The sequence below is a fragment of the Oncorhynchus masou genome, chromosome 23 (assembly GCF_036934945.1).
Source record: "Oncorhynchus masou masou isolate Uvic2021 chromosome 23, UVic_Omas_1.1, whole genome shotgun sequence".
Classification (NCBI taxonomy): domain Eukaryota; kingdom Metazoa; phylum Chordata; class Actinopteri; order Salmoniformes; family Salmonidae; genus Oncorhynchus; species Oncorhynchus masou.
The window spans coordinates 2,597,144-2,610,175 of record NC_088234.1 but is presented as its reverse complement, the minus strand read 5'-3'; the positions used below and the strand labels follow the sequence as shown (position 1 = coordinate 2,610,175).

The following is a 13,032-nucleotide window of genomic DNA, read 5'->3' as shown; positions in this document are numbered from 1 at the left end:
TTTTTTCTTCTATATATTTCCCATTTGAGTCCATAAGTAGTACAATCTGTGTCTTGTGTTTGTCTTCAGTGGGTGTGGAGGGGTTATCAGAAGGGCTATCAGGGTGGCTGACAGGGGGGGTGCTCAGAGGGGGTGAGAGCCGGCGGGCTTGGGGTTCTTCATTTGTCTGTTCTGCTGTTGTGTCGAGACTTTTGTTGGGTGCTGAGGTGGGCTGTTCTGCTTGCTTCTCTGTGGGGGTGGCCACCTCTCTACTGGGTTGCTCTCTGTCACACGCCGTCCCACTCAACCTCTCCTCCATCCCCCTCACCCTCTCCTCCATCCCCCTCACTCTCTCCTCCATCCCCCTCAACCTCTCCTCCACCAGCAGTCTGATACTCTCCTCTAGTTGCCTGTTCTGCTCCTCTTTCTTCTGTTGTATTTGTCTCACCACTGTCCAAAGTGCAGATATGTCTCTGTCCACCTCCAGCTCTCCTGGTCTGGTTAAGGGGCTGTTGTTGTGCTTGGCTGTTGTCTGGGTCTGTGCTGACTGAAGTGTAATCACCTGCTGTTCCAGCTCCACCTGCCTTATCTCCAGCTGGGTGAATTTGTCCTTCATTTCAATGAGGGAGTGGTAATCTGTGCTGGGAGGTTGACTCCGCTGGGGGTCTCGCTCTCTGTCTCTCTCTCTTTCTCTCTCTCAATTCAATTCAATTCAATTCAAGGGGCTTTATTGGCATGGGAAACATGTGTTAACATTGCCAAAGCAAGTGAGGTAGATAATATACAAAAGTGAAATAAAAAATATATATTAACAGTTAACATTACACATACAGAAATGTCAAAACAATAAAGACATTACAAATGTCATATTATAAATATATATATATATATATATATATATATATATATATATATATATATATACAGTGTTTTAACAATGTACAAATGGTTAAAGAACACAAGATACAATAAATAAGCATAAATATGGGTTGTATTTACAATGGTGCGTGTTCTTCACTGGTTGCCCTTTTCTCGGGGCAACAGGTCACAAATCTTGCTGCTCTGATGGCACACTGTGGAATTTCACCCAGTAGATATGGGAGTTTATCAAAATTGGATTAGTTTTCGAATTCTTTGTGGATCTGTGTAATCTGAGGGAAATATGTCTCTCTGATATGGTCATACATTGGGCAGGAGGTTAGGAAGGTTAGGAAGTGCAGCTCAGTTTCCACCTAATTTTGTGGGCAGTGAGCACATAGCCTGTCTTTTCTTGAGAGCCATGTCTGCCTACAGCGGCCTTTCTCAATAGCAAGGCTATGCTCACTGAGTCTGTACATAGTCAAAGCTTTCGTTAATTTTGGGTCAGTCACAGTGGTCAGGTATTCTGCCACTGTGTACTCTCTGTGTAGGGCCAAATAGCATTCTAGTTTGCTCTGTTTTTTTGTTAATTCTTTCCAATGTGTCAAGTAATTATCTTTTTGTTTTCTCATGATTTGGTTGGGTCTAATTGTGCTGCTGTCCTGGGGCTCTGTGGAGTCTGTTTGTGTTTGTGAACTGAGCCCCAGGACCATCTTGCTTAGGGGACTCTTCTTCAGGTTCATCTCTTTGTGGGGTCTGTGTGTTTGTGAACAGAGCCCCAGGACCAGCTTGCTTTGGGGACTCTTCTCCAGGTTCATCTCTCTGTAGGTGATGTCTTTGATATGGAAGGGGAATCGCTTCCTTGTATCTCTCTCTCTGTAACTCTCTGTCTCTCTCTGTCTCTCCCTCTCTCTCTGTATCTCTCTGTATCTCTCTCTATCTATCTATCTAGGTTATGTTGTGAAGGGTAGTATCCTCTGTCTGTCTGTCTGTCTGTCTGTCAGTCTGTCTGTCTGTCTGTCAGTCTGTCTCTGTCTGTCTGTCTGTCTGTCTGTCTGTCTGTCTGTCTGTCTGTCTGTCTGTCTGTCTGTCTTCTCTCTCTCTTCTCTGTCACACACATCTTTCACACCTCTCAGTCATTCTCAGCAAATAGGAAGTGTAGATGAGTGGGGTGGTGTGGAATGGGGTGGGGTGGGGGATTGACAGGCTACAAGTTACAAGAGTTTAGAGCGAGTTGGTGATCGACCAGTTGAGATGGAACGGACCTGTCTTCTACTCTGTGAGTTTAATATTATATATATGATTTATGATCTATACGGTTTAATATCTATATACTTTAGTATCTATATGGTTTAATATATATGTGGTTTAAAATCTATATAGTATATTATCTATATGGTTTAATATATATGTGGTTTAAAATCTATATAGTATATAGTATATTATCTAAATGGTTTAATATCTATATGGTTTAATATCTATATGGTTTAATTTCTGTATAGTTTGGTATCTATATAGTTTAATATCTATATGGTGTAATATCTATATAGTTTAATAAATATATGGTTTGTTATCTATATAGTTTAATATCTATATAGTTTAATATCTATATAGTTTAATATCTATATAGTTTAATATCTATATATTTTAATATCTATATGGTTTAATATCGATATGGTTTCATATCTATATAGTTTAATATATATATGGTTTAATATCTATATGGTTTAATATCGATATGGTTTCATATCTATATAGTTTAATATATATTTATATAGTTTAATATCTATATAGTTTAATATCTCCTCTGAAAAGGTGAGTGGGGGGGGGGTTCTACTAATATATAGAATTGTTTTAGATTAAGCTATTTTATTCTTCATTTTGTCTTTTAAAAATATTTTCTTATATTTCATCTAAACAATATTTGATAAAATATTGAATGTAGCCTGTACTACTACACCTGTCTATATACAGTAGTACTACTACACCTGTCTGAATACAGTACTACTACTGCACCTGTCTGTATACAGTACTACTACTGCACCTGTCTGTATACAGTATACTACTGCACCTGTCTGTATACAGTACTACTACTACACCTGTCTATATACAGTAGTACTACTACACCTGTCTGTATACAGTACTACTACACCTGTCTGTATACAGTAGTACTACTACACCTGTCTGTATACAGTAGTACTACTACACCTATTTATATACTGTAGTACTACTACACCTGTCTGTATACAGTACCTGTCAGGATTTGGCCAGGGTTGTTCTGGGTTTTGGTCACTAGATGCCCCCATTGTGCTTTTTGACCTTATGTTTTTTCCCTTGTTCCCCATTATTATTTGCACCTGTGCCTCGTTTTCCCTGATTGTATTTAAACCCTTAGTTTCCCTCAGTTCTGTGCTCTGTGTTTGTATGTTACATTTACATTTAAGTCATTTAGCAGACGCTCTTATCCAGAGCGACTTACAAATTGGTGAATTCACCTTCTGACATCCAGTGGAACAGCCACTTTACAATAGTGCATCTAAATCATTAAGGGGGGGGTGGTGAGAAGGATTACTTATCCTATCCTAGGTATTCCTTGAAGAGGTGGGGTTTCAGGTGTCTCCGGAAGGTGGTGATTGACTCCGCTGTCCTGGCGTCGTGAGGGAGTTTGTTCCACCATTGGGGGGCCAGAGCAGCGAACAGTTTTGACTGGGCTGAGCGGGAACTGTACTTCCTCAATGGTAGGGAGGCGAGCAGGCCAGAGGTGGATGAACGCAGTGCCCTTGCTTGGGTGTAGGGCCTGATCAGAGCCTGGAGGTACTGCGGTGCCGTTCCCCTCACAGCTCCGTAGGCAAGCACCATGGTCTTGTAGCGGATGCGAGCTTCAACTGGAAGCCAGTGGAGAGAGCGGAGGAGCGGGGTGACGTGAGAGAACTTGGGAAGGTTGAACACCAGACGGGCTGCGGCGTTCTGGATGAGTTGTAGGGGTTTAATGGCACAGGCAGGGAGCCCAGCCAACAGCGAGTTGCAGTAATCCAGACGGGAGATGACAAGTGCCTGGATTAGGACCTGCGCCGCTTCCTGTGTGAGGCAGGGTCGTACTCTGCGGATGTTGTAGAGCATGAACCTACAGGAACGGGCCACCGCCATGATGTTGGTTGAGAACGACAGGGTGTTGTCCAGGATCACGCCAAGGTTCTTAGCGCTCTGGGAGGAGGACACAATGGAGTTGTCAACCGTGATGGCGAGATCATGGAACGGGCAGTCCTTCCCCGGGAGGAAGAGCAGCTCCGTCTTGCCGAGGTTCAGCTTGAGGTGGTGATCCGTCATCCACACTGATATGTCTGCCAGACATGCAGAGATGCGATTCGCCACCTGGTCATCAGAAGGGGGAAAGGAGAAGATTAATTGTGTGTCGTCTGCATAGCAATGATAGGAGAGACCATGTGAGGTTATGACAGAGCCAAGTGACTTGGTGTATAGCGAGAATAGGAGAGGGCCTAGAACAGAGCCCTGGGGGACACCAGTGGTGAGAGCGCGTGGCGAGGAGACAGATTCTCGCCACGCCACCTGGTAGGAGCGACCTGTCAGGTAGGACGCGATCCAAGCGTGGGCCCCGCCGGAGATGCCCAACTCGGAGAGGGTGGAGAGGAGGATCTGATGGTTCACAGTATCGAAGGCAGCCGATAGGTCTAGAAGGATGAGAGCAGAGGAGAGAGAGTTAGCTTTAGCAGTGCGGAGCGCCTCCGTGATGCAGAGAAGAGCAGTCTCAGTTGAATGACTAGTCTTGAAACCTGACTGATTTGGATCAAGAAGGTCATTCTGAGAGAGATAGCGGGAGAGCTGGCCAAGGACGGCACGTTCAAGAGTTTTGGAGAGAAAAGAAAGAAGGGATACTGGTCTGTAGTTGTTGACATCGGAGGGATCGAGTGTAGGTTTTTTCAGAAGGGGTGCAACTCTCGCTCTCTTGAAGACGGAAGGGACGTAGCCAGCGGTCAGGGATGAGTTGATGAGCGAGGTGAGGTAAGGGAGAAGGTCCCCGGAAATGGTCTGGAGAAGAGAGGAGGGGATAGGGTCGAGCGGGCAGGTTGTTGGGCGGCCGGCCGTCACAAGAAGCGAGATTTCATCTGGAGAGAGAGGGGAGAAAGAGGTCAGAGCACAGGGTAGGGCAGTGTGAGCAGAACCAGCGGTGTCGTTTGACTTAGCAAACGAGGATCGGATGTCGTCGACCTTCTTTTCAAAATGGTTGACGAAGTCATCTGCAGAGAGGGAGGAGGGGGGAGGGGGAGGAGGATTCAGGAGGGAGGAGAAGGTGGCAAAGAGCTTCCTAGGGTTAGAGGCAGATGCTTGGAATTTAGAGTGGTAGAAAGTGGCTTTAGCAGCAGAGACAGAGGAGGAAAATGTAGAGAGGAGGGAGTGAAAGGATGCCAGGTCCGCAGGGAGGCGAGTTATCCTCCATTTCCGCTCAGCTGCCCGGAGCTCTGTTCTGTGAGCTCGCAATGAGTCATCGAGCCACGGAGCGGGAGGGGAGGACCGAGCCGGCCTGGAGGATAGGGGACATAGAGAGTCAAAGGATGCAGAAAGGGAAGTGAGGAGGGTTTAGGAGGCAGAATCAGGAGAAAGGTTGGAGAAGGTATGAGCAGAGGGAAGAGATGATAGGATGGAAGAGGAAAGAGTAGCGGGGGAGAGAGAGCGAAGGTTGGGACGGCGCGATACCATCCGAGTAGGGGCAGTGTGGGAAGTGTTGGATGAGAGCGAGAGGGAAAAGGATACAAGGTAGTGGTCGGAGACTTGGAGGGGAGTTGCAGTGAGGTTAGTGGAAGAACAGCATCTAGTAAAGATGAGGTCGAGCGTATTGCCTGCCTTGTGAGTAGGGGGGGAAGGTGAGAGGGTGAGGTCAAAAGAGGAGAGGAGTGGAAAGAAGGAGGCAGAGAGGAATGAGTCAAAGGTAGACGTGGGGAGGTTAAAGTCGCCCAGGACTGTGAGAGGTGAGCCGTCCTCAGGAAAGGAGCTTATCAAGGCATCAAGCTCATTGATGAACTCTCCGAGGGAACCTGGAGGGCGATAAATGATAAGGATGTTAAGCTTGAAAGGGCTGGTAACTGTGACAGCATGGAATTCAAAGGAGGCGATAGATAGATGGGTAAGGGGAGAGAGAGAGAATGACCACTTGGGAGAGATGAGGATCCCGGTGCCACCACCCCGCTGACCAGAAGCTCTCGGGGTGTGCGAGAACACGTGGGCGGACGAAGAGAGAGCAGTAGGAGTAGCAGTGTTATCTGTGGTGATCCATGTTTCCGTCAGTGCCAGGAAGTCGAGGGACTGGAGGGAGGCATAGGCTGAGATGAACTCTGCCTTGTTGGCCGCAGATCGGCAGTTCCAGAGGCTACCGGAGACCAGGAACTCCACGTGGGTCGTGCGCGCTGGGACCACCAGATTAGGGTGGCCGCGGCCACGCGGTGTGGAGCGTTTGTATGGTCTGTGCAGAGAGGAGAGAACAGGGATAGATAGACACATAGTTAACAGGGTACAGAAGAGGCTACGCTAATGCAAAGGAGATTGGAATGACAAGTGGACTACACGTCTCGAATGTTCAGAAAGTTAAGCTTACGTAGCAAGAATCTTATTGACTAAAATGATTGAAATGATACAGTACTGCTGGAGTAGGCTAGCTGGTAGTGGCTGCGATGTTGACACTACACTAATCAAGTCGTTCCGTCGAGTGTAATAGTTTCTACAGTGCTGCTATTCGGGGCTAGCTGGCTAGCTAGCAGGTTAATTGCGTTACGTTACTTTAAAAGAACGACAATAGCTGGCTAGCTAACCTAGAAAATCGCTCTAGGCTACACAATTGTCTTAGATACAAAGACGGCTATGTAGCTAGCTAGCTACGATCAAACAAAACAAACCGTTGTACTGTAATAGTTACTACAGTGCTGCTATTCGGGGGCTAGCTGGCTAGCTACGTTACAAGAACGACAATAGCTGGCCAGCTAACCTAGAAAATCGCTCTAGGCTACACAATTGTCTTAGATACAAAGACGGCTATGTAGCTAGCTAGCTACGATCAAACAAAACAAACCGTTGTACTGTAATAGTTACTACAGTGCTGCTATTCGGGGCTAGCTGGCTAGCTACGTTAGAAGAACGACAATAGCTGGCCAGCTAACCTAGAAAATCGCTCTAGACTACACAATTGTCTTAGATACAAAGACGGCTATGTAGCTGGCTAGCTACGATCAAACAAATCAAACCGTTGTACTGTAATGAAGTGAAATGAAAATGTGATACTACCTGTGGAGCGACGCGGAATGTTGACCGGGTAGTTGGAGTTCAATTCGGTAGAGGTTGGCTAGCTGTTGGCTAGCTAGCTAGCAGCATTTCCTACGTTAAGGACGACAAATAGCTGGCTAGCTAACCTCGGTAAATTAAGATAATCACTCTAAGTCTACACACTCTAAACTGCACCCAGCCCTAGTGTTCTGTGTGTTCTGTGTATTCTTGTCGATTCCGGTGGATGCTCTTGTGGAATTCTGTTTTTGTTTTTGAGTATCTCTTGAGGCTTTTTTGTGCTATACCTACCACCTTTTGGATTTGCCATTTTTGTATTGAAGGACTTCTCCTTTTTACTTTATTAAATACACCGTCTTAAGTACTGCTGTGTCTGCCTCATCTTCTGGGTTCTGCTGACTATTCGTGGCTCAGTTGGTTAAGTGACTGTTTCTCACTCCGGAGACCCAGGTTCGTAACCGGGTCCTGACAGTACCACTACTACACCTGTCTATATACAGTAGTACTACACCTGTCTGTATACAACAGTACTACTACACCTGTCTGTATACAGTAGTACTACTACACCTGTCTGTATACAGTAGTACTACTACACCTGACTATATACAGTACTACAACTATACCTGTCTGTATACAACAGTACTACTACTACACCTGTCTGTATACAGTAGTGCTACTACACCTGTCTGTATACAGTACTACTACTACTACTACTACTACCTGTCTGTACTACTACACCTGTCTGTATACAGTACTACTACTACACCTGTCTGTATACAGTAGTACAACTATACTCTGTACTACTACTACTACACCTGTCTGTATACAGTAGTACTACTACACCTGTCTGTATACAGTAGTGCTACTACACCTGTCTGTATACAGTACTACTACTGCACCTGTCTATATACAGTACTACTACTACACCTGTCTGTATACAGTAGTACTACTACACCTGTCTGTATACAGTACTACAACTATACCTGTCTGTATACAGTAGTACAACTATACCGGTCTGTATACAGTACTACTACTACACCTGTCTGTATACAGTACTACTACTACACCTGTCTGTATACAGTACTACTACTACACCTGTCTGTATACAGTACTACTACTACTACACCTGTCTGTATACAGTACTACTACTACACCTGTCTGTATACAGTAGTACTACTACACCTGTCTGTATACAGTAGTACTACTACTACACCTGTCTGTATACAGTAGTACTACTACACCTATCTATATACTGTAGTACTACTACACCTGTCTATATACAGTACTACTACTATACCTGTCTGTATACAGTAGTACTACTACACCTGTCTGCATACAATACTACTACTACACCTGTCTGTATACAATATTACTACTACACCTGTCTGTATACAGTAGTACTACTACACCTATCTGTATACAGTAGTACTACTACACCAGTCTGTATATAGTACGACTACTACACCTGTCTGTATACAGTAGTATTACTACACCTGTCTGCATACAGTAATACTACTACACCTGTCTGTATACAGTACTACTACTACACCTGTCTGTATACAGTAGTACTACTATACCTGTCTGCATACAGTTGTACTACTAATACACCTGTCTGTATACAGTAGTACTACTACTACACCTGACTGTATACAGTAGTACTACTACACCTATCTATATACTGTAGTACTACTACACCTGTCTATATACAGTACTACTACTATACCTGTCTGTATACAGTAGTACTACTACACCTGTCTGCATACAGTACTACTACTACACCTGTCTGTATACAGTAGTACTACTACACCTATCTGTATACAGTAGTACTACTACACCTATCTGTATACAGTAGTACTACTACACCTGTCTGTATACAGTAGTCTGTATATACAGTAGTAGTACGTACTACTACACCTGTCTGTATACAGTAGTACTACTACACCTGTCTGTATACAGTAATACTACTACACCTGTCTGTATACAGTACTACTACTACACCTGTCTGTATACAGTAGTACTACTACACCTGTCTGTATACAGTACTACTACTACACCTGTCTGTATACAGTACTACTACTACACCTGTCTGTATACAGTAGTACTACTACACCTGACTATATACAGTACTACTACTACACCTGTCTGTATACAACAGTACTACTACTACACCTGTCTGTATACAGTAGTACTACTACACCTGTCTGTATACAGTACTACAACTATACCTGTCTGTATACAACAGTACTACTACACCTGTCTGTATACAGTAGTACTACTACACCTGTCTGTATAAAGTAGTACTACTACACCTGTCTATATACAGTACGACTACTATACCTGTCTGTATACAGTAGTACTACTACACCTGTCTGTATACAGTACTGCATCTACACCTGACTGTATACAGTAGTACTACTACACCTGTCTGGAAACAGTAGTACTACTACACCTGTCTGTATACAGTAGTACTACTACCCCTGTCTAAATACAGTAGTACTACTACACCTGTCTATATACAGTAGTACTACTACACCTGTCTATATACAGTACTACTACTACACCTGTCTGTATACAGTAGTACTACTACACCTGTCTATATACAGTAGTACTACTACACCTGTCTGTATACAGTACTACTACTACACCTGTCTGTATACAGTAGTACTACTACACCTGTCTATATACAGTAGTACTACTACACCTGTCTATATACAGTACGACTACTATACCTGTCTGTATACAGTAGTACTACTACACCTGTCTGTATACAATACTACTACTACACCTGTCTGTATACAATATTACTACTACACCTGTCTGCATACAGTACTACTACTACACCTATCTGTATACAGTACTACTACTACACCTGTCTGTATACAGTAGTACTACAACACCTGTCTGCATACAGTACTACTACTACACCTGTCTGTATACAGTAGTACTACTACACCTGTCTATATACAGTAGTACTACTACACCTATCTGTATACAGTAGTACTACTACACCAGTTTGTATATAGTACGACTACTACACCTGTCTGTATACAGTAGTATTACTACACCTGTCTATATACAGTAGTACTACTACACCTATCTGTATACAGTAGTACTACTACACCAGTCTGTATATAGTACGACTACTACACCTGTCTGTATACAGTAGTATTACTACACCTGTCTGCATACAGTAATACTACTACACCTGTCTGTATACAGTACTACTACTACACCTGTCTGTATACAGTAGTACTACTACACCTGTCTGCATACAGAACTACTACTACACCTGTCTGTATACAGTACTACTACTACACCTGTCTGTATACAGTACTACTACTACACCTGTCTGAATACAGTAGTACTACTACACCTGTCTGTATAAAGTACTACTACTACACCTGTCTGTGTACAGTAGTACTACTACACCTGTCTGTATACAGTACTACTACTACACCTGTCTGTATACAGTACTAATACTACTACACCTGTCTGTATACAGTAGTACTACTACACCTGTCTGTATACAGTAGTACTACTACACCTGTCTGTATACAGTAGTACTACTACACCTGTCTGTATACAGTAGTACTACTACACCTGTCTGTATACAGTAGTACTACTACACCTGTCTGTATACAGTACTACTACTACACCTGTCTGTATACAGTACTACTACTACACCTGTCTGTATACAGTACTACTACACCTGTCTGTATACAGTAGTACTACTACACCTGTCTGTATACAGTAGTACTACTACACCTGTCTGTATACAGTAGTACTACTACACCTGTCTGTATACAGTAGTACTACTACACCTGTCTGTATACAGTGGTACTACTACACCTGTCTGTATACAGTAGTAATACTACACCTGTCTGTATACAGTAGTACTACTACACCTGTCTGTATACAGTAGTACTACTACACCTGTATGTATACAGTAGTACTACTACACCTGTCTGTATACAGTAGTACTACTACACCTGTCTTTATATAGTAGTACTACTACACCTGACTGTATACAGTAGTACTACTACACCTGTCTGTATACAGTAGTACTACTACACCTGTCTGTATACAGTAGTACTACTACACCTGTCTGTATACAGTAGTACTACTACACCTGTCTGTATACAGTAGTACTACTACACCTGTCTGTATACAGTAGTACTACTACACCTGTCTGTATACAGTAGTACTACTACACCTGTCTGTATACAGTAGTACTACTACACCTGTCTGTATACAGTACTACTACTACACCTGTCTGTATACAGTAGTACTACTACACCTGTCTGTATACAGTAGTACTACTACACCTGTCTGTATACAGTAGTACTACTACACCTATCAATATACAGTGTATACAGTACTACTACTACACCTGTCTGTATACAGTAGTACTACTACACCTGTCTATATACAGTAGTACTACTACACCTGTCTGTATACAGTAGTACTACTACACACCTGTCTATATACAGTACTACTACACCCTGTCTGTATACAGTACAGTACTACTACTACACCTGTCTGTATACAGTAGTACTACTACACCTGTCTGTATACAGTACTACAACTATACCTGTCTGTATACAACAGTACTACTACACCTGTCTGTATACAGTAGTACTACTACACCTGTCTGTATACAGTACTACTACTATACCTGTCTGTATACAGTAGTACTACTACTGCACCTGTCTGTATACAGTAGTACTACTACACCTGTCTGTATACAGTAGTACTACTACACCTGTCTGTATACAGTACTACTACTATACCTGTCTGTATACAGTAGTACTACTACTACACCTGACTGTATACAGTAGTACTACTACACCTATCTATATACTGTAGTACTACTACACCTGTCTGTATACAGTACTACTACTACACATGTCCATATACAGTAGTACTACTACACCTGTCTGTATACAGTAGTACTACTACACCTGTATGTATACAGTAGTACTACTACACCTGTCTGTATACAGTAGTACTAATACACCTGTCTGTATACAGTAGTACTACTACACCTGTCTGTATACAGTAGTACTACTACACCTGTCTGTATACAACAGTACTACTACTTCACCTGTCTGTATACAGTAGTACTAATACACCTTTCTGTATACTGTACTACAACTATACCTGTCTGTATACAACAGTACTACTACACCTGTCTGTATACAGTAGTACTACTACACCTGTCTGTATACAGTAGTACTACTACACCTGTCTGTATACAGTAGTACTACTACACCTGTCTGTATACAGTAGTACTACTACACCTGTCTATATACAGTAGTACTACTACACCTGTCTATATACAGTAGTACTACTACACCTGTCTGTATACAGTAGTACTACTAAACCTGTCTGTATACAGTAGTACTACTAAACCTGTCTGTATACAGTAGTACTACTACACCTGTCTGTATACAGTAGTACTACTACACCTGTCTGTATACAGTAGTACTGTCTGTATACAGTAGTACTACTACACCTGTCTGTATACAGTAGTACTACTACACCTGTCTGTATACAGTAGTACTACTACACCTGTCTGTATACAGTAGTACTACTACACCTGTCTGTATACAGTGGTACTACTACACCTGTCTGTATACAGTAGTACTACTACACCTGTCTGTATACAGTAGTACTACTACACCTGTCTATATACAGTAGTACTACTACACCTGTCTGTATACAGTAGTACTACTACACCTGTCTGTATACAGTAGTACTACTACACCTGTCTGTATACAGTACTAATACTACTACACCTGTCTGTATACAGTAGTACTACTACACCTGTCTGTAGTACTACTACACCTGTATACAGTAGTACTACTACACCTGTCTGTATACAGTAGTACTACACACCTGTCTGTA

The 13,032-nt window shown here is 42.8% G+C and overlaps 1 protein-coding gene across 3 annotated transcripts in view; it reads left to right on the top strand.

Annotated features, from left to right (window-relative positions):
- Positions 1-2,056: 2,056 nt before the first annotated feature.
- Positions 2,057-13,032, top strand: part of LOC135509870 (Fc receptor-like protein 5) — a 69,346-nt gene continuing 58,370 nt past the window's right edge. For all 3 annotated transcript variants that reach the window (XM_064930704.1, XM_064930703.1, XM_064930702.1), the window contains exon 1: positions 2,057-2,116. In XM_064930704.1, the coding sequence (XP_064786776.1) occupies positions 2,092-2,116 (25 nt within the window). In that variant the 5' untranslated portion in view covers positions 2,057-2,091. The remainder of the gene's footprint in view (positions 2,117-13,032) is intronic.